General features: G+C 42.9%; 1 protein-coding gene across 1 annotated transcript in view; it reads right to left on the bottom strand.

Moving 5' to 3' along the window:
• BLNK (B cell linker) overlaps positions 1-24,773 on the bottom strand; it is a 72,006-nt gene that overhangs the window by 32,211 nt on the left and 15,022 nt on the right. Inside the window, exons 2-4 of the mRNA XM_019724775.3 lie at positions 16,015-16,080; positions 12,615-12,664; positions 3,033-3,073 (exon numbers count right to left, since the gene is read on the bottom strand). Of these exons, the coding sequence (XP_019580334.3) occupies positions 3,033-3,073; positions 12,615-12,664; positions 16,015-16,080 (157 nt within the window). The remainder of the gene's footprint in view (positions 1-3,032; positions 3,074-12,614; positions 12,665-16,014; positions 16,081-24,773) is intronic.

Here is a 24,773-nt window from a genome sequence, read left to right as displayed (position 1 = left end):
GGAGAAAGCAATCACTATTCTCAGGTGGGGGCCTAGCAAGTGGAGTGGGAGTGAAAGGGCGGCCCAAGGGGAGGATTAACAGGGCCAGAGCCTGGCTTGCCAAAGCTAATCTAGTCCAGTATGAGGTGGTGAGGACCCTCCTCATCCAGGCCAAGGACCTGGTCGCTGCTCTGGCGGCCTCCCAGGGAGACATCAGTGCAAGTGCTGAGAAGCAGTAGTTTTAATAAACATCTGGAAAGTGAAGGAATCAGTGGGCACCCAGACACAAGTGTCTGAATGAGAGACGTTTGGGTGCCCCACTTTGTTTCCATTTTCATGGTGCAGAAATGGGGCTTCTGAGACGTAATTCCCTGGAGGCTGAGGAGCAGTATGCAGACTGGGGAGGTCACTGGGGTCCTCGCCGTCCCTCAGGCAGAGCAGCCTGACTGAGAGGACCACAGTGGCAGAGGTAGCAGAGAGGTAGAGGAAGAGAGACTCCATGGTAGCTGTGCCTGGCAGCTCTTCCTCTGACACTGGGCTGCCCCCATGAGGGCAGGACAGAACCTGTGTATCCAGGACCCAGCACAGGTCCTGCTACAGGGTAGGTGCCCATAAACAGCTGTGGGATGAATGAATGAATGAATAGAGCTGCTGCCCTGGGCTCTGAAGGAACTGAGGAGGAGGAAATGGGTGCTCAGGAGTGCAGGGCTGGTCCTTCATTTGGAAAATCTTTTCTGCGAGAGACGTACCATGAGCCCCTCCTCCTTCAAACACGGTGGAATGCATTGAATGCCTTTTTTATCACGAGAATAAAAAAGGAATATGTTCAAACTTCTGGAATACTTCTTAAAAACCTCCTTCCCTCGAATTATTTTCAATTCTGCGAACAAAATTCATTTATTCATTCAGTACTTGAGCAAGTGCTATACGTCGGATAATCTGATGGAAACTTTAAAGAAGGGAATGTGTAATCAGACAAAATTTCAAATTGTCCATTCATTCATTTAATTAATTAACATTTATTGAGTACCTAATATGTGCCAGGCATTGTGCTTAACTCTGAGCATAATCCCTGCCCTCACAGAACTTATATTCTAGCAGGGGAAACCAGCGACAAACAAATAGTGAATAATAAATAATAAGTAGATCACTAAACTGCTAAAGTAGCTGTCAGTAGTGACAGACGCACTGAAGGAAATAACCAGGGTCCTGAGGCAGAGAGCAATGGGAGGAGCAATTCTACCTTGGATGGCGGTACCTAAAAGGCCTTCCCAGGAGGGAGACATTTAAACCAAGCCTGAAGAATCAGAGGGAGCTGACCAAGTGAGAAAGAATGGGAACGCTCTTTGGTTTTTTTCTCATTTTCCCTTCTTCCTTCTCCTGCCCAAGGACCATGAGTCTGAAATCATTGAGGTGGACCGGCCCTTGCACTGTTGTAGGCACTGAGGGTAGGCCTGTGCTCCTGGGCTGTGACGAGCAAGGGCCTGAAGGGGGGGTGCAGGGAAGGCTGGACAGGTCCACAGGGGCCAGATTTCATAAGGCCTAGAGATCTTAGCAACAAGCCTGGATGTCATTTTATGTGCAATGGGAATCCAATAATGTAAAAATAATTGTCAAAGAATGTTGACTCAGTCCTTATTATAGCTAGTACCTTGATTTTGGCTGTTTGCCTTGGAGACAAATAATTCCCTCCACTCCAGGCTGATTTTATTTTGTGTTTTCTAAGTTCCCACTGTGTGCTCTTTTTATCGAACCAGCAAACTCAATTTTCTTGGCTTCCCTTACTCAGCATGAGGACCAGCTTCTTAACTTTGATTCAGATGTGGCTCGGCGAGTGCTACCAGCAGGGGGCGCAGCTGCAGTGCTGCTGGGAAATAACTCCATGCCCAACGGACTCATACATAGGCCATCTCGTTCCCTCTTTTAAAAAAATCTTTTCTCTGCAGTTGAAAAGGAAGGAATTCCTGTCTCCTAATCCTCTGAATAAACTCCAGGTAGTGTACACAACATGGAGCTGGGCTGTGGCTCAATTCTCGGTACTGGACAGGAATCCTGGGTTCTCATTCTGGGCCACTGAGTGAGTGACGGTGGGCAAGTCATTTGCATTCTCTTGGCCTTAGTTTCCTTATATGGTGTGTTGTTGTGTGGAGACCCTCTTGGATCCCTTTTAGACAATAAAATTTACAGATTGGAGCAGGCTAATATTCTGCATGAGTGATATGTGAGGAACAGTTGTGAAGAAAAGTATTTAGGATGTCCCTGTAAGACTCAGCCTAAGAGAGAGGTGCCTGCTGGGGCCCTGTGGGTTGCAGAGCCACCTTGAAGAGGTTGACAGTGAATTCTGACACCCCACCCCCAACGTCATCAAAGGCAGGCCCCTCACTCTTACTCTGTGGCCCCTGATGCTCTAATGTCCGCTCAGTCACAGCAAGCACCTTGGAGTTTAAAAGCCTGCGTCTGAGATCAGAGGGCCTGGGTTTGAATTTTGAAACTGCAAGTTACTTACACTCTCCATGCCTTTAGTTTCTTTACCTGTAAAATGGGCAGGGCTGATATTCAAAATGTTTACCAACTAATCCAGCCCAGGTCCTGACCGTGGCCCCTTGATGTGCCAGGCATTGACAGGCACATCAGTTGTTCACTTGTTTAGGCTCCTGGGCAGGGGCCAGGTGGTGATGGGCACTGAGGAATTCGGGGCACGGGCATTTGCCAACTGACACGGAAATATTTCAACATTTTACCATCTGTTGAGGCCATGCGGATGGGTACTCTGAATACCAGCAGAAAGTGGGGAGTAGGATGCGTACTCAGGGCTGTGCTGACGAGTAGATGAGGCAATGTGCGTAACTCTCTTAGCCTGGCACACGGTGCTAGCTGAAGTCAGCCCCTATGAGGTTACTGCTGCCTTGCCTGTAGGTGGCCCTTCCAGCCCGGCCATCTCCCTGTGACGGGCAGCTGACCACCAGCATGTAATTCGGAAACAAGCCCTTAAAAAGGCCACCCACAGCCCTGGTGGAAACGGTACCCTCCTATTCCCAGGAGCACATACTTACAAAGTCATCTGACCACTGTTCCTCTTCATCAGCAGGGGTCTCTAAAATGGCACGAGGAAAGCAGAATTATGCATAAACATAAATCTCAGCTGGCCAGCTCCACCCTGTCCACGGCACCCACACCTGCCTTCCCTGCCCTTGGGCTTCCTGGTCCCCTTTACTTGGCCTTGAGTGGTTAGTATTACAGTCATCTCATGTTCATTCCCTTTGAATCCTTTTTTTTTTTTTTAAAGTCAATTCTTAAAGCATTAAGAGAAGTCCCCCAGTGGCAGAGAAGTGGTGCATCAGACCTATGTCTGTTTTCGTCCAGAGACATTTTGGGAACCTTAGAGTAACCCAGTAGGAACCTGCAATCCGTATTGTGTTGCTCACCAGGGTTTCTTTGATTTAACATGCGGATGGTGTGGGAGGAAGAGCACTGCGCATGAAATCAGACAGACCTAAATTCTCATCTAGGCTCTGTTCCTAACTAGTTGGAGGTGAGCCACAACTAATATCTCTGAGCCTCAGTTTCCAGGTCTATAAAATGAAGGGATAACTTCTAAGATTCTCTCTGGCTCCAACTTTGACTTTTTCATTAAGAAAATTTTTATCCAGCGCTTTATTTAGTACATGCCAGGCAATATTACCAGAGCCTGCCCTCATTTATCTCTCTCAAAAACTTTATGAGGACACTGAGGCCTAGAGAAAATCAGCCCACGGTCATTTGCCACGGTCAGGTAGTAAATGGTGGAGCCAGGAGTTGGACCCGCAGGTTGCCTTCCAAGTGCGTGCTCTGGACCCCGATGCTATGATGCCCTGCTGTTTTTGAGCTCCAGGGGGCAGGAGCCATCCTTGACTCTGCAGGGGGTATAACAATGGGTATGACAGGACTTAAGTAGCTTATGATCTTGAAGAATAAAATAGGTCTGAATTATGAGAGCTAAGGAGAACATTTGACCCCCTTTTCTCCAAAATACATTTAGAGTATGAGAAGCTTAGCATCTATCCCATCACATAAACTGACCTTAGAGGTTAAATACCTCTGTGTAGGAGACCAACCAGACACAGGTCCAGATGGCAGAGTGGCTCCAACGACTGCACTATAGGGTCCCAGCTCTCCTCCCGCCTCACTGAGCAGCCACTGCTAGAAGGCCCGGAGTATGGTTCTTCCAGAACTTCAATGGAACCTTTCCTTGCCATTGCTACCCTCTGCCATGGCAGACCACTGACTCCAGTTCTAGATGGGCTCCACAGAGGCACAAGGAGAGGAATTGCATAGGTGAAAAGGAGGCAGGAAGGAAGTCTTTGCATCAGAGTGGCCAGATTTTAAACAATGGTGCCCTCTCTTGGGAAAAACATGATAGGTGCTAAGAAGGAGCGTCATTCTACAAGCCAAACAATGGGTCTAATTTGGATGTAGAAAGAAAAATAATTTTTATTAAATTATTCTTTGGGTTGAATTATACCAAACTGTAGTATATTTCAACCATTGAGTTTTTCCGTGAAACTCTAGAAGAATAGGTGAATAAGTCCTCTTCCTGTTATGCCAGTACCTGGCGTATCTTAAGTTTGGGGATAATTGGAAATCAACCCTTAAGGAAACAAGATGTTTTTGTTTCAATCTTTAAAATAAAAACCTTTATAAAATGACTTTATAAAACACACTGCCCTGCCTTGGTCAACTGCATTTCCTGAACCTCTTCTCAGTGAGTCAGGGTACAGTTTATGCTCAGTTACTGGTGAAAATAGTTGCAGCAGCCATCTAACTAATTTTCCTGTCTTCATTATCTTTCCTCCCCAATCGTCCTTCCTACTGTTTCTAGTTATTAAAGTTTGGATCATGCTGCTCCTGTCCTCAAGAATCATCAGGGGCTGCCTATGGAATAGAGTCAAGGCTCTGTGTCAACAGATTCAAATGCCTCCATCTCCTGTCGCTCCACTGACCTCTTGCTGTAGTCTTCCATGTTCACTTACCCAATAGCTTGTTCCTCCCATCCAGCACTTTTGATAGTTCTCTGCTCTGCCCATGCTGTTCCCCTATCCCATCTTCCTTCTTCCATAGAAATCCCTGTCATACTTCCTCCATAAAGTCTTCCCCAGTCCCTCTGGTCATAACCCATTACTCCTTCCTCGGGGCGCTCTTAGATGCTGCTGGCACCTCGATGTCACATGTATTTCATTCTGCCCTGTGTTGCAATCAATTTATTTGTGTCACTCTGTACTGAAAGGCAAGGCCAGTTTATTCTCTCTTTGTATCTGGATCATTTTGCATTGGGAATCCATGCACTAACAAAAGTATGAACCAACAAATGAGTTGAATGAATGAAAATTAGGATGATAATAATAATAATAATAATAATAATAATAGGTGCTGTTTATTGAACACTTCTTATGTGCTGGGTGCTAGGTTAAGTGTTGTAAATGTATTTCTTCATTTATCTTCAAAATAGAAGTCTGTGGTAGGTGCCATTATTATTTCTGTTTTATGGTCGAGGAAACCAGGGCTAAGAGAAGTTGCAACACCTGTCTGAGGCCACATGGCTAGCTAGTGTAGGGGCTGCATTGGAGGCCTGGCTATCTGTTGGCTCCTGCAGCTGAAATCTCACGTGAACCCCCTGGCCCTCCACTGAGCATTCAGATAGAACCCAAGAGAAACAAGAATGGCCCAATCCAGGCATCATGGCATACTGAGAAAGAAAAGAGACAAAAGCATCATGTGGTAGAGGTTATTTGATGGTTCCCCACCGTCTCCTAGCTATACACATCTTCTGGTCCCACAGGCAACTCACTGCATCATCCTCATAAAGTCACAACCTTGCAGGCCATTGCCCGGACTGAAAAGCATGAGAATCCAAAGTACTAAATCCACAGTAGTGGGTGGTTTTTCAGCTTCTCACGGAGCCTCTGAAAGTGTGCAGGTGGTAGTTTTAGAACCAGGCTCCCTGGGTTCTAATCCTGGCTCTGCTCTTTGCTACCTGCTTGGAAATGGACCAGTGCTTTAATTGTTTAAAGCTTAATTTCCTCTCCTATAAAACAAGGATATGAATAGTGCTTGCCTCGTGTTTTTATGAGAATCAAGCAATATAATACCTGTGAAGTACTTTGCAAAGCTTGGCACACAGCACATGCTGTATTAATGTTACTTGTTGTTGTCTTGGGTATTGAAAATTCTTAATAAACCCTCAAAACAATACCAATTCTATTTCATTCTAATGGCAACCATGCAGTATGGCTACCACAAAGAAATAGATCCAAGAAAGCTTCTAGTGTAGTGGGTAAAATTTTTCAGGAGGGTAAGTTCAAGTGTAATGTGGGCCAGGGGGGTTAATTTGGGGTATGGGATTGCATGCCCCTGCCAGGAAGCTGAGATACTGGTTGGGCCTCCTTGTCCGGGAAAACCTTTCCTACTGTGTCATGTACCTTGTTTGGGGCTTATGCTCCACTGACTGTCATAATCGCATGCCACACAACACAGGGACTCCTCCCCTTGCTTGGCTGAGGCCTTCTGGTTCACGGGGCCCTCCCAAGCCTGTGAGCACAGCACCTGGCACTAAAAAGACACCTGAGAATGGCCACGATGGCCCCCATCTCAGCATCTGCTCCAGGCCAAGACACACAGGGTTTTGAGCTTGGGATCTGGGGTCAGCTGCCTTGCTGAAAATCTTGATTCTGCCATTTGCTAGCAGTGTGACCTTAGGCAAATTGCTTAACTTGGGGCCTCAGTTTTCTCATCACTAAAATGGACATTAGTAGTAGTACCTGTATCATAGAGTTTTGAGAGCATGAAAATGAAATAACACATGGAAAGAGCTTAGAAGAGTAACTGACACAGAGTAAGGGCTCAGTGAATGACAGTTACTGCTGTTAATTTACTTTCTGTTTAATTTGCATCATAACCTAAAGGATAGGCACTCTTATCTCCAGATCAGGAATCTGAGGCTTGGGGAAGTTACTACATTTATCTAGGTTCACACAGTGCTGAAAGGGCAAAACCAGGATTCCACTCCAGGCCCAAAGGACCACAAAGTTCAAGGTCTTCTCACCAAGCCGCCCTGTACAACAGTAATAAAAGACCTAGAATGCAGGAGAACACTCATGTATCAGACTGAGGACAAACCAGGGCAGGGTAACATTTCCTCGTAAACGTCCCAGCACCTGGAATCATGGCCAGGTGCTGGGAAAGGTCGAGAAGGATGCACTCAGTGAGGGCTGAGAGGTTGCATGAGGCTGCGTGTCAAGGGTGGGATTGAGCTGGGCCTTGAAGGAAGAGCAAGACTTGGGTGAGAGGATGAAGAGGAAGGAGGGTGTCTGCCTTCCATATACTCAGACAGGAGCTTGTGTGTCAGTCCCATAAGCAGGGTTTGGCTGAGGGATGGATGGCGCATCCATAAGGCACAGATATATACAGAATGAATGAGCTGCACTGGAGAGTCATAGGAGAAAATGCCAAGAGGGGAAACAAAGCTAGATTCATTGCCAGCCAAGGGGATGCTTCAGCCACAGTGGACATTTTGGTTCTAGTGACAAGCTGGAGATATAAGGCTGACAAGGACAGTGTTTGAAGAGATGAAGCCTTGAAGAGATGAAGGCTGAACCAAACTGGAGGTCTTGGGAAGGAGAGAGATTGGCTAGAAGGACAGTAAAGGGCTCTGTGGTGAGAGCTTGAGTGAAGAGGTGAAGGAGAGGGTGTGAATTCAACCTCTCAGTTCTGGGTCATCGGATCTGGGTCACCAAACACGGCGGGGGTGAGGGGGGGCAGTGCTGCTGGCATCCCAGCCACGGGCCCTGAGGAGTGCATGCCACAGCTGCATGCCTGATACACAGCTTTGGTTGTGGCCCTGATGCCACTCTGGCTGTGCTCTGGGCCACCAGGCCCTCGCATTTCTCCTCTTACAGAGCTGGGGGTGGGATGCAGGAACCAGTGAGAAGACTGCAGTGGGACACAGGAAGGAAAGAAAACAGGAAGGTGGGCTAGCGGCAGTGGTGGGGCTGACGCAGGGAAGGAACAGAAAGCAGAAGTCCAGGGACTGCGGGGGATGTGGTGAGTGGACAGTCCCACTGGGTACACCCTGAGAGGAGAGAAGGATGTGACAGTGTGGGGAGCTGAGGCCACGGCCCAGATCCAGGCTGGCCGGGAGACATGAGTCTAAACACTTCTTAGAAACTCCCTTTGTTGGTATGTTTATTCATCCCTTCCAAGGGCCCTATTAGTGGGGGTTGGGCGTGGATGTGTAGAAGTGGGGAACATAGTCCTGGCTTAGCCATCACCTGGTTGTCTGAGCCGAGGCTGTCACTTTGCCTCTCTGGTTTCCATTGATCCCTAACATGAGAAACTTGGACTGGGCGACATTTCAGGACTTCCTAGGCTTTAAAATACCTTTGAGTCCAAATTTCATTCCTCCATTCTTAGTTCCATGAGGCAGGACTGACGTGCAATCAGCTCTCCCCATATCAGCTTTACTGGTACCACCAGTTAAGTGTATAAATGAAGAGAGAGGAAACCAAGTGAATGCTGGCTTCATCAAGGACACCTGGGCAGGGGCCAAAAGCAGTGTTATATCAACTCCTTTGATGGACAAAGGGTTGTTACGTGTATCCTATGCTTCTGTATAGACAGTTACCCAAGAATCCTTGTCCAAGTAACTTCCTCTGTCCCCACCTCTCTCCGCCCCACCACCATCATTGCTCTGGTTTCCTCCTACAGGACATCAGTGGTGGGAGGACAAAATAGACCTCCTGGGGACATCACAATAGGCCCTGGATATCAGAGCCCAAGTGGACAAGGAGAGACAACTTACTTAATTCTGACCTGTCAGGGGTTTGTGGAGTGACAAGCAGAGCTTCTGCAATGACCCCACCAGATTTTGGAGACACTACGACGGTTCTCCCCTTCCATCTCTCTCGAGCCAGGCCTCAGACCTCAAAGATACAGGGGGCTGTTGGACTGTGAAAGCACACAAGCTGAGAAGCAGGCTCTGCTGTTCCTGTCAGAGGCTCTGGGCCTTCAGAGTAATAAGAAATGCCCCAGAAAAGTGTAACCTTCTCAGCTTGGGCCAAAGGAAGGAACCAGAAATGGAATCTGGGGTGGGATTCCTTTAGTGGCTGCAGTAACCTTGGACAGGTTACTTAATGTTCTTGAGATGCCTTTTCCTCATCTGGGAAACCGAGATAGTCATTTCTATATAATGGTGCTAATGGGAGAGTAAATGAGCTAATGTCTGTAAAGAGCTTAGATTAACAACTCCCAGAACAGAGTAAATACAACATGTTTTGGATAGCTTCCCTTCCGGAATGCTAGCTGCTTGGGTGTAATCTATTCTGCTCAGTGGACCGTGAGTCCCTGCAGGCAATGGTCCCTCCTCAGAGATAAAGCAGGGTTGCTGGTCTGAACTGCAAGCAGCAGGCTCCACCCTGGCCTGATCTGCATGTGTAGGAGGTCCACGCTTCCGTTCTTTGTGTAATTCAAGCCTGTCCTACACTCTCACTAGAGGCACTGTGGTGATTCTTCTGCTGACCTCTGGGGGGCGCTGGCCCTGTCCATTCTTTGTTGTCAAGATCAGCGGCACCAAGGTCAACTCGCTCTGCTGCTTTAGAGGATTGGGGAAACCATTTGCTTCTGGGACTGTAAAAAGGACATAATTCCAGCATCCGGGGGAGACACATGGGGCTGTTTCAGGAGACTTGGGTGGACCAAGTCTGCACAGGCCTCAAGGGAGCACTTGACAGGCCTCTTGGGGCTCCAGATGTCTGGTGGGTTAAGGTCTCCAAACACTGCGACCTCTGAGCTCCTTGAAGATGCCCTGGGTTCAAGAGGAGCTGTCAGGGCTGTTTTCTGAAGCCCTGGGCTTTTAACTGCTCAGGGTCCCCAAGGCTCAGGGGAAGCAGCTGGAAATGCTCCTGGGACATGAGATGGGGGTGGGGAGGGGAATGGCAAGGGAAGTACTAACTGCCGGTGGTGATGGTGGTTTTGCCAAAAGGACCTTTTCCGTGGGGACTGAGTGTAAGAGCAGAGAGGAGACTAGGCAAGGCCCTATTGGTTTGGTGAAGCAATAGGATGAATTCTGAGATCCTGGAATTTCAGTGGATTTATCTTGCAGTTCAGGAGAAGTAAGGACAGAGTTGGTGGTTTGTAACAGGTTTTTCAAATTTAATATACATTCACATCCCCTGGAGCTCTTGTTAAAAAGCAATATTCTGATTCTGTAGCTATTTGGAGGAGCAGATATTCTGCCTTTCTACCAAGCTCCCAGGTAATGCTGATGCTGCAGGCTAGGGATGGCACTTCAAGTAGTAGCAGAGGCCTAGAGGACACAGCTGAGACCCAAGAGAGATTAAGGACAAATTGGAAGATGCAGCTTCCTAACACCAGGGAAGGTTGGGAGAAGCTCACTGGGCCCTGGGCTCCAAAGATTTCCCTTTGTGGGAGGTTAGAGTATTAGCATTGGTGAGAACCTGACAGAACTTCTAGTTCAATCCCTGCATGATACAGATAAGGAGAGCAGAGTGAGTGGTCCAAGGTTACACAACCAATTAAAGGCTAGACATTGAAGGACCTTGTGTGCAGACTCAGCGACTTGCAATTCCTCTTGTTGATGATGTAGAGCCATGAGAATATTTAAGCAAAGGTATTTCAGAACAGCTCTCTGGTGGAGGTTGAGAGGACCACGTGGGATTAGGAATTAAGGAGATGACTTAGAGGCTTCTGTACTAGGACAAGCAACAGATGACGAAGGTGAGCTGTAGCTATGTGAATTGTGAGGGACAACATATTTGAGAGACACTTAAAAGCTAGAATTAATAGGATTTCGAGATTAATATTTTTGTGGAGGGGGAAGGAAGAGGAGGACTCAAGGATGATTCCCTGGTGTGAGAGGCTTAGGCAAAAAGATGAATAAATGATGAATGCTACCTGTCTTTTGTCCAAATGAAAAATACGGGGAAAGGAGGGGGCTGGGAGAGGGGCTGAGCAAGAAGAAAGCTGAGTCGTTGAGTAGGAGAGGATCATCAGGAGATGTCCATCCTGAAATCAGATGTATCTGTCTACTTAGGTTTCCTAGGATTGCCTCTGAGCTACTAACATTTGTGTCCAGTATCTACAAAGTGACAAATCATCCTGCTCAGACGCCAGGACTTGAATTAAATGTCACCTCCATAGACCTTCCCTGACTACCTAAGCTGTTCCCCCACCCCATAGTGATGTCCTGTCACTCCACCTGCCATTTTCTTTCATAGGCAGTTACCATGTTTGGTAATTTATATTTACCTGTTGGCATTTTTGTTTATTATCTGATGCCCCACTAGTCATTGAGCACCTCAAGGTCAGGGATTATATTTTGTTCTCCACTTCACATCTAGCACAGTGAGTATCACACAGGACACCCTCGTGTAATATTTGTTCAGTGAATCATAGTAAGTGTGGAACAGCTGAAGCACCTGGAAATGTTTATTCTAGGGAAGAAACCATTCAAATGACCCTAACTTCTAACTCTATCCTTGAAGTTGCACAGAACAATTCATTTTCCACTGTCTTTAATATTTAAAGACTTATAGTGTGTGGCCATAGGGCAAACTTTGGAAGCCACGAGGAAATGAATCACATTTATATCTTGCCAGGGCTGTCTGTCCTTGACTGGACCAGACAGACTTGGCCCTTGTTTGTGGTACATAGCAATGGGCTAGGTGTAAGCACTGGATTGGATGTTAGATTATATCACCTCTGGGGCTCCTCTTAAAACTGAGACTCCATGATTCCATAATTTCCGCATCAAACCCTTGGGTATTTAACAGGTATAGTCTGCTTTGTTTTCATTTTTAGAACTTGAAGAGAAGAATGTATTTGTTTTTTCACTAAGGACTGTATAGATTTGTCCATGTCCAGGAAATCTTTACACGAAGTCAGTAGAGAGAGATTTTTAGACCTATCCTGTTCTAGAAAAGGAAAGTGTATTGGATAATTTACTTTGCTCACCACTGCCATAAACACTACAAATGTCAAGACTAACTGCTCTCCCCTGACAAAGCTGATCTTAGTTGTAGTGAGGTCGCAGGGCTAAACTCAAAGGGAATTGAGTAACTATGTGCTGTCAATAATTTATTCCCATGCCCCCCTCTCAAGTATCCATTTTTACAGTTCTTTATCCAGGAAACCTTCCCTTCCCCATCTGCTCCACCTCTGCTTAGATGAGAGCTTGCTGCTGTGTGCTTCCACAGACCTTTGTGTGTCAGATCACACTGAACTGTCATTGCTTCAAACATCATCTATGTTCCCTTCTAGACAACACATTCTGTGAGTGTGGAGTTATATCTGCTTTGTTTAGCACTGTATTTCTACCTAAGACTTTGTATGTGCCTGGCACATGGAAGACGCTTAATAAATAGCTGATAAATAGATGAGTGAATGGATGGATGAATGGGTAGGTGGGTGGATGGATGATGGGATACTACGTCCCCACTATAGTCAAATACCTAATAGACTGGTCATTCTTAAAATTAGGATGGGCACCTTTTGTTTTCATATGAATAGAACATAGTTCCCTTTTCAAGAAGTAAATATAAACATTAAATTAACCAATAGTCCAAGTATTTTAGAAATTCTCTTACCGGAGGCATAGTCCCTTCGAGGAACACTTGGAGGTGCTTTGACTTTCAGCCTGTAATTAACAACCATTAGACAAGTGGTCAGTGCGTGGGACACCTGTTGCCAAGAACCATAATATAAGCAGATGTAGAGATAATAGATAAACTACTAATAGAATAATGGCTTGTTTTGGATCCATCACATTGAAAGGCTAGATATATTGAACATGTAGCAAAGCCATTAATCAGAAATTTCCCACCTCTCCCCATCTCATCAATGCACAGAATGACTGTGACTTGGCAAAGGTGAAATACAATGGACAAAGGGCTCCAAAAGGTCAGAATACCAGTAAGCACTGAGGTCAGAGGTTCAAGGAAGATAATTGTTAATTGGTTGACAGGAAGGTAAGAGAAGATGAACTCTATTTTAATAAATCACAAAAAATGCTTTAAATAACAGGAAAAATTAGCTATAATTTTAATTGTAGGTTAGACTGAAATTATTTTTTGCACTATTTAAAAAAGTGCCAGGTAAGTGAGCAGTGAATGTCTGTAGGTTGGGGATTGTGATATTTAGCTTATTTAGAAGTTGCACTGTTTCAAGCACTTTCAACACTACTTTAGTATCTTTATACACATATAAAATGTCCTGAATATTCACAATCCTTCCTCACTCATTAAAAGAATAAAATTAAAATTACACTTTAAAAATGTATCCCAAATTCAGGCTTTTTATAAGTATTGACAACACCTCCACTTCCATTATTTGAAATGGATAAGGTTTGTAGTAAATTATTATTTTTAATAAGTTACCCATTTTATTTAAGAATGATTTACTTAATTAAAAATTACAATCTATAAATAAAGCCTATATCCAATAGCTTTTATTAACGAAAACATCACATCCATTACAAGCAGTGTATAATTACATACAAAATATATTTCATTTCTTAGGAAAAAAGCAGTTCAGAAATTCATGTTTGATTTAAAAAAACAGGACTTATACACCAGAATCATAATGTTGCAAAAATAATAATATTTATATTTGCATAGAAATTCTGCTTTTTGTTTTCCCAAAGGCTCTCCTATCTATTATTTCATTATTTCATTCAATTATTACAGCAAGGCAGCAAGGTGTTCAGGGAAGATATTATCATCAGAGCTATGATTAGGTCCAGAGAGAGATGACCAAAGGTTTAGGGAAGAAAAACAAAAAACAAAACTGGGTCTGGTCCAGGTCTGTTGATGTACCAGTAAAATTTCAAAAAGCACAGACCAACTATTGGTCACTGAGCACCAACCAGGAGTAAAAGTTGTGGTTTGGGCCTCACTAGGAGCCGGCAGCTGTACGCTGGCCCCCAACACTTGAACATTTTCTCATTTGGCCATGGACCAGTGACGACTCTGTCACGGTCTTGTGTTAGGAAACCAGTGTGTTCAACTGTGCTTCCTCCTTTCAAAGTGGCACCTGTTGCCTGACTACGAGTGAGCGCTAAGAACTGCATGTCACTCAGAACCAAAGGGCCACTGACTTCACCCGGGGTAATGACTATTTGGCAGCCGTGTTTTCCAAGCTGAGAAGAAACATAGTTTGTCAAGTAAAAATACTTTTGGGGACAATAGGTATAATGAAATAGAAACTGCCTGGAAGCATTTGAGTTCCATGGCTGCTGTAAGTATGACTGCCCATGGAATAGACATTTTATAGAGAGGCTTCATAATATTGAGAAAATGTGTGTATTGTAAAACTGGAGACTGGGAGGGTAATTCATCTAGACTTGCAAGTGATTTAAACAACGACCAGCAGGACATTTCAATGAGATTCTATATGTATCATAAATAATAATGAAAGTAATTACACACCTCTCCCAGTCAGAAGACAGAACATGAAGACAAATTCTCCTCCTCTATGAGATGACCATCGTCCCACAAGCAGAAGACTATTTTAACTATTTTATGATGATCACTTATATATATTGAGACTCATTTACATTTTAAACTCTAAAAACACCATAAAAAGTGATTTCTTTTATGTTTAGCAAAGATCAAAAAGAATGAAGATACTCTGTTCTGAAGGCACAGGGAAACGAACTTTCATACACTATTGGTGGCATAAAAGATTTGGAAAGCAATTTGCGAATATCAATAAAGATTTCAAGGGCATAAATCCTTCCACCCAAAAACTTCATTTCAGGAATTTAGTTTTTTCGTATGCTCAAAATCTGCAAAAGATATTTATTGACATACTGTGTAAAAAAAAATATTGTGTGTGACAGTTAAGCTGAAAGAAATGGCCACAAATTTTGATTGATATTATCAAATTGCCTTCCAAAAATGTGCCAGTTTAAACTCTCTCCCTCCTTTTAAAAAATGTCCAACAATATATAGCTGGTTGAATGAATAATAATACATTTATAGTAGACTATTAATCAACTATTCAAAAAGGAATATGGTTTATTTTTACATACCAACAAAAATGTCCATGATATAGCATTAAGTAAAACCACCAAACAAAGCAAGTTTGTAGAATGGTTTATGTAGTATGATTCCATTCATGATGAAATGTATGTGTGTATAGGTATTTATTATATCTCTATCAGTACATGTATGTGTACGTGTGTAAACACATACATATAGATTTATATGCCAAACTCACTAATGACAATGTTCCTTTCTGGACAGTGGGTTAAAGTGGAAATATAAGGAAGTGGGAGATTTTGACTTTATACAATTCTGAACTCTTTGATTTTTTTTCCTAGTGAATCTGTATTATTTTCTTAAAAAAAAAACAAAAAAACTTAAAACTAACAGAATAACATTTCCCCTTTTCTCTTGATTTAGATTTTGAGTGTCAAATGCAGGTATATACAATTTCTATTCTCTTTAAAAAAATCTTAAGAGTTTTTGGTGTGCAGGAAGATTTAGAATTCTAGCTTTCCCTCTCCAAGTGCTGCCAGTTGAAAACACCATATACGGCAATAATTGAAAAAGCAGAAATCAAAATATGGAGAACAGTATAGCATCCTGAGGAAATTAGGGGCTGTGTTCTTGTAACTTCTCCTTTGGATGTCTCCAACCGTGTCCTAGTGGCCCTTAGCTAAATGGTTTCGGAAGCTGATTTTCCTGCTTCTACAAATGTTGTTTTTGATGCTTGTTAGTCTCCTTGAATGCATAGCTCACCCTTCCTTCAGTGAGAAGGAAAAGCTAAGTGCCCTGAGTATCACCCAGTCACTCACCATGTTTCCTGAATGCAGATCTGACCACCATGAGCTCTAGCCACGACTAAGAAATGGTTACATGCTAAAGAGGTTGCAACTCCTCACTCGGGTAACAGAGAATTTTGTTTTCTTTCACTTAGCACGGGCTGACATAGATGTTATTCATATAAATAAGTGATCATATGGTACAATGTAGTCTAACTTACTTTTTGATTTTGTTCATTATTCCGCCTTCATTGTTCTTAATATCATGGACCATCTTTTGAAGCTGCCTGTAAGAACAAAATTAAACAGAAAATATTAATAACTAGGTTGATTTAAAAAAAGGGGAAGGGGGATCCTACAATAAAACCCCAAACAGCATGGATTATATTGTATTTAATTTAGTTGACATCTGCTATGTGAGTAAAGGGAAAGTGTGACTGATTTTACAAGTAATGTGGCCATTGCGCCATGTCCCCATCCATTGGATGTCTGGGCCACTCTCAGACTGTGAATAGGAATTGTGATTCCCAGGCCTGTCTGTTCTGGGGAGACAGGTAAGGCCAAAGCCCTGTGATCCTGTCATAAGCTTCTCTGTTCTTTGAGCATCCACATTGCGGGGGGGGGGGGGGGGGGGGGCTACCTTGAAGCACACAGTACAGGCTGATACCAGGCCCAAGACTCTTTTTGTTAACCTTACTAGGTAGAATCTGGAAAAATTGTCATTTAAAAGTTGCACATACAGAAAATGATTATTGAATGTGACTGCATAGATATTTGAAACTTTTGTAGAACAAAAATTAATATGCACAAAATCAAAAGATAAACGGCATGCTGGAATAAATATCTGCAAATAATAATAATAATAATAATAATAATAACTACATGTTTGGATTTACAAAGCAATTTTACAACTCAGTAAAAAAAAAGATTATGAATAATTCGGTAGGAAAATGAGCAAAGGATGTGAACACATAGCTAACACATAGAAAGAAGTACGAGTGGCCAACAGACCAATGAAAATATGTTTAAACATCACTTATATTTAAAGAAATATAAATTGAAACAACAATGAAATATGTTCTGCTTATTAGACTGTCAAAACTTAATATGTGTGATAATATCCAGGGTTAATGAGGACACGAGAGTATCCTAGGTATTAGCACGCGTATGAGGGTACAGCTATTCTTGGGAATGCAAATTGTTACAATCAATATCTGTCAAAATTTGAAACCTCCATGCCTTTTGACCCAGAAATTCCACAGCTAGGAATTTGCCCAATGAACATTGTTATAAAACTACACCATTATATAGATATCCGCATTATATACATATAAACATTATATGTAATAACCCTAATCCTTCTTGCATCCCCCCTAAAAAAAACCTGGAAACAACCTAAACACCCATCAATCACTAAAAGCGAACTAGTTAAATAAACTTTGATAAAGTTACACAGTGGAATACCAGAGATCCTGTAAAAAGAAAAAAAGAAACATACATCTGTATTGCTTGTATATCAAAATCCCCAAGAGATGTTAAGATATTATTAAGTTAAACAAAAATGGAAAAAGAGGAGAAAGAAAAGAAAGAAGAACAGTTCAGAATAGTGTGTAGCAGCATGTAAGTATTTTTGTGTGTGGAAAAAGAAGATATATACATACATATGTGATGGTATATGCATACCTTTTTAGAAGGATATGCAAGAAGTCATTAAAAGGTGGTTTTCCAAGCCAATTGAATACCTTCACACAAATTAGAAGAACGTACCCCTTTTGTTCTGGGTGGACACTGCCCGTGGCAGGGTACATAGCTAGGTAAACAGATACGGATGGAATCCAGCTCCCATTAGTCCTTACAGCTGGACACCATTGTGCAGGGTGCAGACCAATCAACTATAGAGTGAGGAGCTGGTGGCTCAGGGTGGCGGTAGGGGCTTCTACTTTATAAAAAGGAGACCTTTACTTCATAATGAAGATGTTTCTATATTATTTGAATCTTCATAGCATCTTCATGGTATATCACTTTTATTTACATTCATATATAGAGAAAAATGTTAACCGAATTGGAGTATAGGGCCATGTTTTGCTTTCTTCATAATAACTTTTTGACTTAAAAAAAAAAAAAAAAAAAAAAAAAAAAATATATATATATATATATATATATATATATATATATACATATATGTATGTGTACACACACATACACACACACACACATAATTTCACATGGTTTTGCTCTGAAAGAGTAGGATATTTGAATTCACCTTTCATGCAAACCTTTCCTTTCTTCTGAGGAAACTATTTGATTGGGCCCTTTAGTTAACAAAATGTAAAGCTTGTACACGACCATTGTTGTTGGAGAAAATTGTGGTTTCCCATAAACCTGAATGCAGATATCTCTGATTCTGCAAGCTAGACCTTCTGTTAGGTAGTATGAATAGTGGTACACAATTCAGCTCAGCACAGGTCTGTGAAATCCTGTTCATTGGGGGGAAACTGGGAGAAATATTCTCTGGCTCTGTAAGGATTTAGAATGCACATGCTGCAAAACTTTTCATTGTGGATGGAGCAGTTTAGAGGATGAGAGTCCAGTTTGTCAGAGAAACTCTGTCTGGCCTGGGCTGTTGGCATCCTCCATAAGTGTTAACTTAAGGCCAAATGACTCACCAATGCTGATGTTCTGCTGCAGTTGTTTATTAAGGGCCATCGGGCACCAAGGGGGTGGGGTGGGTTTACTGGGTAGGAGATACACATTCCTACTCTTCACCATCTTGGGAAAAGGTAGATTCTCAAACAAGGAATGGGAACTGTGACTGGGATTTTAGGGAGCTCTTTCTCCTTCTAGGTAAAATGACTGTTAAGAGCTAGAGTTCTGAAGAGCATAGACAAACCTGAGGGATATTCAGTGATGGGGAGATGGGGAGGGGTAGAGGGGTGGCGTGGTAGCCCTGAACCGGAGGCTGGGTCTGGGCCTCAGCTCTGAGAAGAACCATACCCAGCGCCAGCGCCAGCCATTTTTAATGAGATAATTCCTCTTCACTGTCTCTGAATCATCAGCAGTATCCAGTCAGTAGTCACGGTCCCCCTGAGCAGGGCTGTGAGGAAGGGTGTGTTCCATTGGCATGGAGGAGTGGAGGGCAGAGAAAGCACAGGCTGGAGGGCAAGTAGGAGGGTAAGGGAAACTTCTTTCAGGACATCCCCAAGGCTGCATCTTGGGGAATTATCTACATAACTGCGGGATCCACAGAGGGGCCCAATTTCAGATGTAGGGAGGGGTCGGTGCCAAGTCATAATTTGAATAACAAAAGAAATGAGACCACATTTTATGTCTCCAGTCAGGGAGGCTGGGCATACTGATTCCCTACCTTTGAACTCAGCAAAGTGCCAGGCTCAGCAGCAGAGAAAAGGAGGGATGAGAGAGCAGGGGGACCACCTGGCCCAACGGAGACACACACAGTGTCCCTTAAGCTGGACCCTTGAGTTGCCTCAGAACCCTGCAGCATTCTAGAATTTGTTCACATATATCCTGCATCAAACTCCTTTCTACTTTTCCTGAGGAACTTAGAGAGAATCTTTGATATAGAGGAATGAGGGAAAATAAAAGATAAGAGATCTGGCAGTGGAGAGAAAGAGAGATTGAAAGACATAGGTTGAAATGAATTAATTGAGAAGAAATTTAATAATTTCAAATGGAGAGCAGAGGGCAACTGTGGTTCTAAGCTGACTGTAACTGAATGGCTTGTCTTTAGCCTAAATTGATGCTTCACCGGGTTGAAGGGCAGAATGAGCCAGTAAAGGATCCTATCAGAAGTTCATCAAGAGGAGACACAAGCAGACTAATAGGGATCCAGGGGCTGATTTGTATAAGCGACTTAGCTGTAGGTATAAACAGATGTAAATTGTTGTAGCAGAGTTGATGTAATTTTGTCATTTGCTCAACTTGGTATTTGATGCTTCTTTGCATTTCCTAATTACTTTTTTATTATATTATTAAGTTTATTATAATATATACATTATAGTAAATGTTGAACTGTTTCATAACCTATATGTTTTGCAGTTAAATTTTTTCTTCTCTGTCTGCATCTCATTCACACAAATCCTGAGGTCCACAGACTGCTCAGTTACAGCTGCCAAACTTATTACCTGGTAAAACACAGCGTTCCTCAAGCCGTGATGGGGTGATGCTGTCAGCTGCTTTGATCAGCTATTCATACACAAAGCTGTGTGATACACAACGTTGCTGCTCTCTAGTATCGTCTGCTCCATTTTGGAGTCCTTTTTTCTCGACGACTACTTATACTATTAATACATGCAATAGCAAAGGAATGTGCAACTGGACTGTTCCAGGAGAGGTTGCTTTCAACTTAAACATCAGTTGTTTTACTGAGGTAAGTCATGTGTGGTGAAAATACGTAAGGCACAAAACACCTTCACTTTGATTAGCCTGAACTTTCAGAGTTATCCTCCCATGGTTGGGAGAAGGATAATAGGGTGACCGTGTTCTAATTTTTTAAAGTCGTAAAGAGACAACCGTGTTCATGTAACAAAATAAAATGGAGAACAAATCTTACCTAATGTCTTTTAAACCAATATTAATACGCAATTTTTAAGCAGGATAGCATTTTGGGATTTAAAAATGGTAAGCATGCCATATAAGTGATTGTAATTATTATTACTTGGATAAACTATATCAAATTTTATATTCTCTCACTGGCTGTTGTTTTTAAAATTTTTTCAAGCTTTTGAATTAATGTCAACAAACTTAGTTAATTTAACAACATACTGTAGTAGTGCGACCCTGGCTGAGCCTGGATCTCAACAAATTTAGGTTCCAGGATGTACAAGGACGAAAAATCATCATTTGAAAGTTACCAGCAGTTTTTTGCCTTCAAAGAGGGGGCTTACTTTAAAATCAGATAGACCAATTGTTCTCACACTAAACTGTGTTCGAATCACCTCGAGGGCTATTGAAACAGAGAGTTTCAAAACACCCCCAGAGTTTCTAATTGGGTAGATGTGTGGTGGAGTCAAAGAATTTGCATTTCTGGTAAGTTTCCAGGTGATGTGAGAGCCAGTGTGGGGCTGTGGGATATGTAAGCAGCACCGGGACTCCCAGAATCCCAGGGGCAAAAGATGTGTAACAGTGGGATGGGGTACTGTAATTTGAATGGCAAAAGATGACGTGACCCTTTTTCTTTTCTTTTTTTTCTTTTTCAAGTCACAGGTAAGTAAGTAGTGGCTGATGGCATAAGTTGTACAGTTTCGTATTTTATAACTTTATTTTTGATTAAAAATGTAATTTCAGCTACATGAAAGAACCCAGTTTGAAAAGGCTATGTACTGTATGAGTCCAACTGGAATCTGGAAAAGGCAAAACTATAGAGAAAGTAAAAAGATCAGCGGGTGTCATGAGTTTGGGAGGAGGAAGGAAAGGATGGATAGGTAAGACGGGATTTTTAAGGCAGTGAAACTGTTTTGTATGATACTGCCATGGTGGCTACACGTAACAGATGTCCACTGTATCAAAATTTGGAAATAATCATTAAAGTGTCAGTTTTAATTCTAACCTGCACTATTAACAGCCTTCCATTTTTTTTACGACACATGGATAATATGTATAGACTTCACACATTAAGATTAAGATCATACTTGACATTTCATAGTCTGCATTTCCCACTTCTATCTTGAACATTTTCATAAGTGAGCACCACGCTTAGGCTTAGCCAGCTAGTCTTTTGTTTTTTCCACTTTGAAAGGCCTTTTATTTTTAGGTTAACAGGGGGAAGAATTAAAAAAATTTTTTTTCTTTATGTTTCAATTGCAGTTGACATACAATATTGTATTAATTTCAGGTGTACATAGTGATTAGACATTTATACACCTTACGAATTGATCACCCCGGTAAGTTTAGTACCCATCTGGTACCCTATTATTATTACAGTGTTACAGCCAGCTGGTCTTTGTCTACTACACCTTTCCTCCCCCTTGCAAACTGAAGGGCCTTTAAGTCACTGAAACTCTGATCCAGGTGGGTGTGACAAAGTGGTGAAATATCAGGACCCTGTGCTTGAGGGAAGGGAGAGACCAGGCCAGACTTGGGGAGACCAAATGCTGTTGAGAATAAGGGCTGAAGGTCTTGCTTCTGGGAGCCTTGGATGGGGGTGCGGTCTCAGGGACAGGAGACAGCAGACAATCTCAGGTTCCTTCCTGTGCCTTCAAAACTAGACCACCCTCTAAAACAATGTTTTCTAAAGTATGGTCTGAAGACGACCTAACTTTAGTATCTGTAAAATGAAGATAGTAAAGTCTACCTTTTAGGGTTGGTGTGAAATACAGATAAGGGATGTAAAATGCCTGCCCTCACTGGCATTCATTTTCAGTTCAGGGTAATGGCTTTTCTAAGACCCTGGGGACTGGATTTGACCAGGAATGAAATTAGTGCCTCCTGCTAGAGACATGAAGGGGGAACATTTCCACTTGGGTAGATTTCATCCAGGTCAGAAGGTGTTCCAGAATTGGGTTTGGTTGTGGTTTTGCTGTTGTTGTTACTGGGTTTTTTCGGGGGTGGCAGCAGGGAGAGTTGGCTGAGACAATCCCCAACCTGGCATAGCTGATTGGAACCAACCTGTGGGAATGGTCTGATGACCTCAGTTCTGCATAAAACTATGGGTATTTATATACCCTGACATGGAGAGACATTCTGATCTCTGACCTACAGTTATACCATTTGCAAATAGATGAATTATTTCAGTGCACTAAGAATAAGTACTAACAAATGCTTCTGTATAGCCATCTGTATCCAAGTGTAAGAAAAGAGCATTTTAATCAACACTAAGTTTAGGCAAGTAAAAATTATGCGCTTGCCAAAAAATAAAATGAAAGCGAAAAACAAAACAAAAAATCAGATTGTTGGGCCCTAAGCCATACCAATGGAATAAAAATCCCAGGTGGGGCCCAGCAATCTGCATTTTAACAAATTTCCTGGGACTGGTGACTCTTATGCACATGGAAAGCTAAGAACTTTTTTTAAAGGACCAGGGCAAGTTTATCTCCTTCTAGGCCAGGCTTAATTGCAAAGAGCAGAAGATAAGGCTTGCCAATCTCCAGAGTGTCTTCCTACCTGCCCTCTACTGCCTGAAATATCTTCAGTGGCAAATCTGACTCTTTACTCCGTAATTGGATGCCAAAGGCATACCCAGACACTCTTCCCCAGGAAAGGAATATACTGGCAAAAGGAGTTTTAGCCAGTGTTGTGATGTCTGCTTTCAACGGGGGAAAAGAGCAGAATCAGTTGTGGGTGCCGACCAGCTTTTACCTTCACCTGTGCTCGGATCAGTACAAGTCGGGCGCATAGTCTGCCTGTCCACCATCTGTTCCCAGTCCTGGCACCAAGCAGGGACTTGGACCCCAGGAGCCCAGCCTTCTTCAGTGAGTATTTTCTGAGTTAAAGATGAGAGCTTACATCGATGGGCAATCTCTGTACATCTCCGTCTTGGAAGAAAAAGTCAGGCTAGAAAAGTGGTCGTGACTTTGGCTACACATTAGCATCACTTAGGGAGGGTTCTAAATCCTCACATCCTCCCTGCAGCTCATTGGCTTCCAGGTGATTCCAGTGTTTGGCCGAGGTTGAGAACCACTGGCAGCGTGATCAGAATAGACCTTTGCAGATCCCCCAGGGAAGATCCACTGGCTTAGAGTGCACAAGTTGGGGAGGGATCCATAGATGCTGCCTGCCCTTCAGAAAGGGGTTTGCAAGCTGAGAGTCGCCCAGGTATGTGGAAGGACAGACCATCACTAGGTCGGCCGATTCTTTGGCTGACTGCCTCCTTTTTCAAGTGTTCAAACAATCTCACGTTAATTGACTCCAGAGTTCTTTCTAAGATGCTGCTCATCATTTTCATAGTCTCGTTTATTTTTGTTATTGGTGGGATGCAGAGCTCCACCAGGGCCGAGGGGGTACGTGGAAGGCAGCTGCTCATGATCTTTCAGCCTGATTACCACGGCAGTCCAAGAAAATACGTAGTATTTTATAAAATACCTTTTCCATCATTTTTATTACGTACAGAAGATGATTCAAAAGATAGTATCATCTGCAAGAGGTATAGTTTTTAAGGTTTATTAGAAAAAAAAAGAATCCGAAAACATCTTGCTTTTCTTGAAGCTCCATAGGGCATTCACAGAACACTGTGAAAAAGCAGGTTAATTTAGGGTTTTTTTTTTGTTTCGTTTGTGTGTGTTTTTTTCACTCTGTCTTTCCAGAAAAGGTGGAATGCAAAGTAATGTTAATCAGAGAAACTCCTGGTTTAATCTGGATTTAGGAATGGATTAAAGAGGGTCTCACATTAAAGCGAATCTTTGCAAACAAAAAGAGCAGGCACATCCTTCCTCCTTTTGCACCCCTACATCTTAACCTCAGGTCCAGTCTGGAGCATCATCCTTCCAGTATCCTGGGCTGGCCCCCCTCTCGCAGCCAAGATCCAAACCTGCACATTCCCCTTCACACCAGGAAAATGCTGTCTGGCAGCGTGCCAGTCCAGTCCGTGCTCTCAAGGTTTGGCAGGGCCCTACTCAGCTAAGGCTTCTAAAACCCAGCTTTCAGCAGGCCGCTTCTTCAAGAGCCTGCAGCAGCTCCCCACTGTCTGCTGAGTCAAGCCTGACGCTTTGTCTTGGCAGGAGTTATTCAGTGTCACCCTGAGCTCCTTGGACTGCATGGCGACTGCCTGAGAATTGTCTGCATCTACTTGGTTGGAGCATCTCCTGGTGCTCTTCTCGCAGCTAGCCGCGTGTCTCCAACTTCTGTGTTTCTATGATCAGTTTGGAGTAGAAACCTCTCTAATATTTTCTTTGGTATATATATATATAGGCAAAGAAAACATCCAATCTCTTAACGATGTTGTTCTGTGAGTGCATTTTTTTTTTCAGTATATGAGTCTTGCACTTCTTTAAAACTCAAATTTAGTGCTAAGTAGTTTTACGAGTGC

The sequence above is a fragment of the Rhinolophus sinicus genome, chromosome 15 (genome assembly GCF_057876585.1).
Source record: "Rhinolophus sinicus isolate RSI-liver-muscle chromosome 15, RSI-T2T, whole genome shotgun sequence".
Classification (NCBI taxonomy): Eukaryota; Metazoa; Chordata; class Mammalia; order Chiroptera; family Rhinolophidae; genus Rhinolophus; species Rhinolophus sinicus.
The sequence above is the reverse complement of the archived record's forward strand: the minus strand, read 5'-3'. Positions and strand labels throughout refer to the sequence as shown.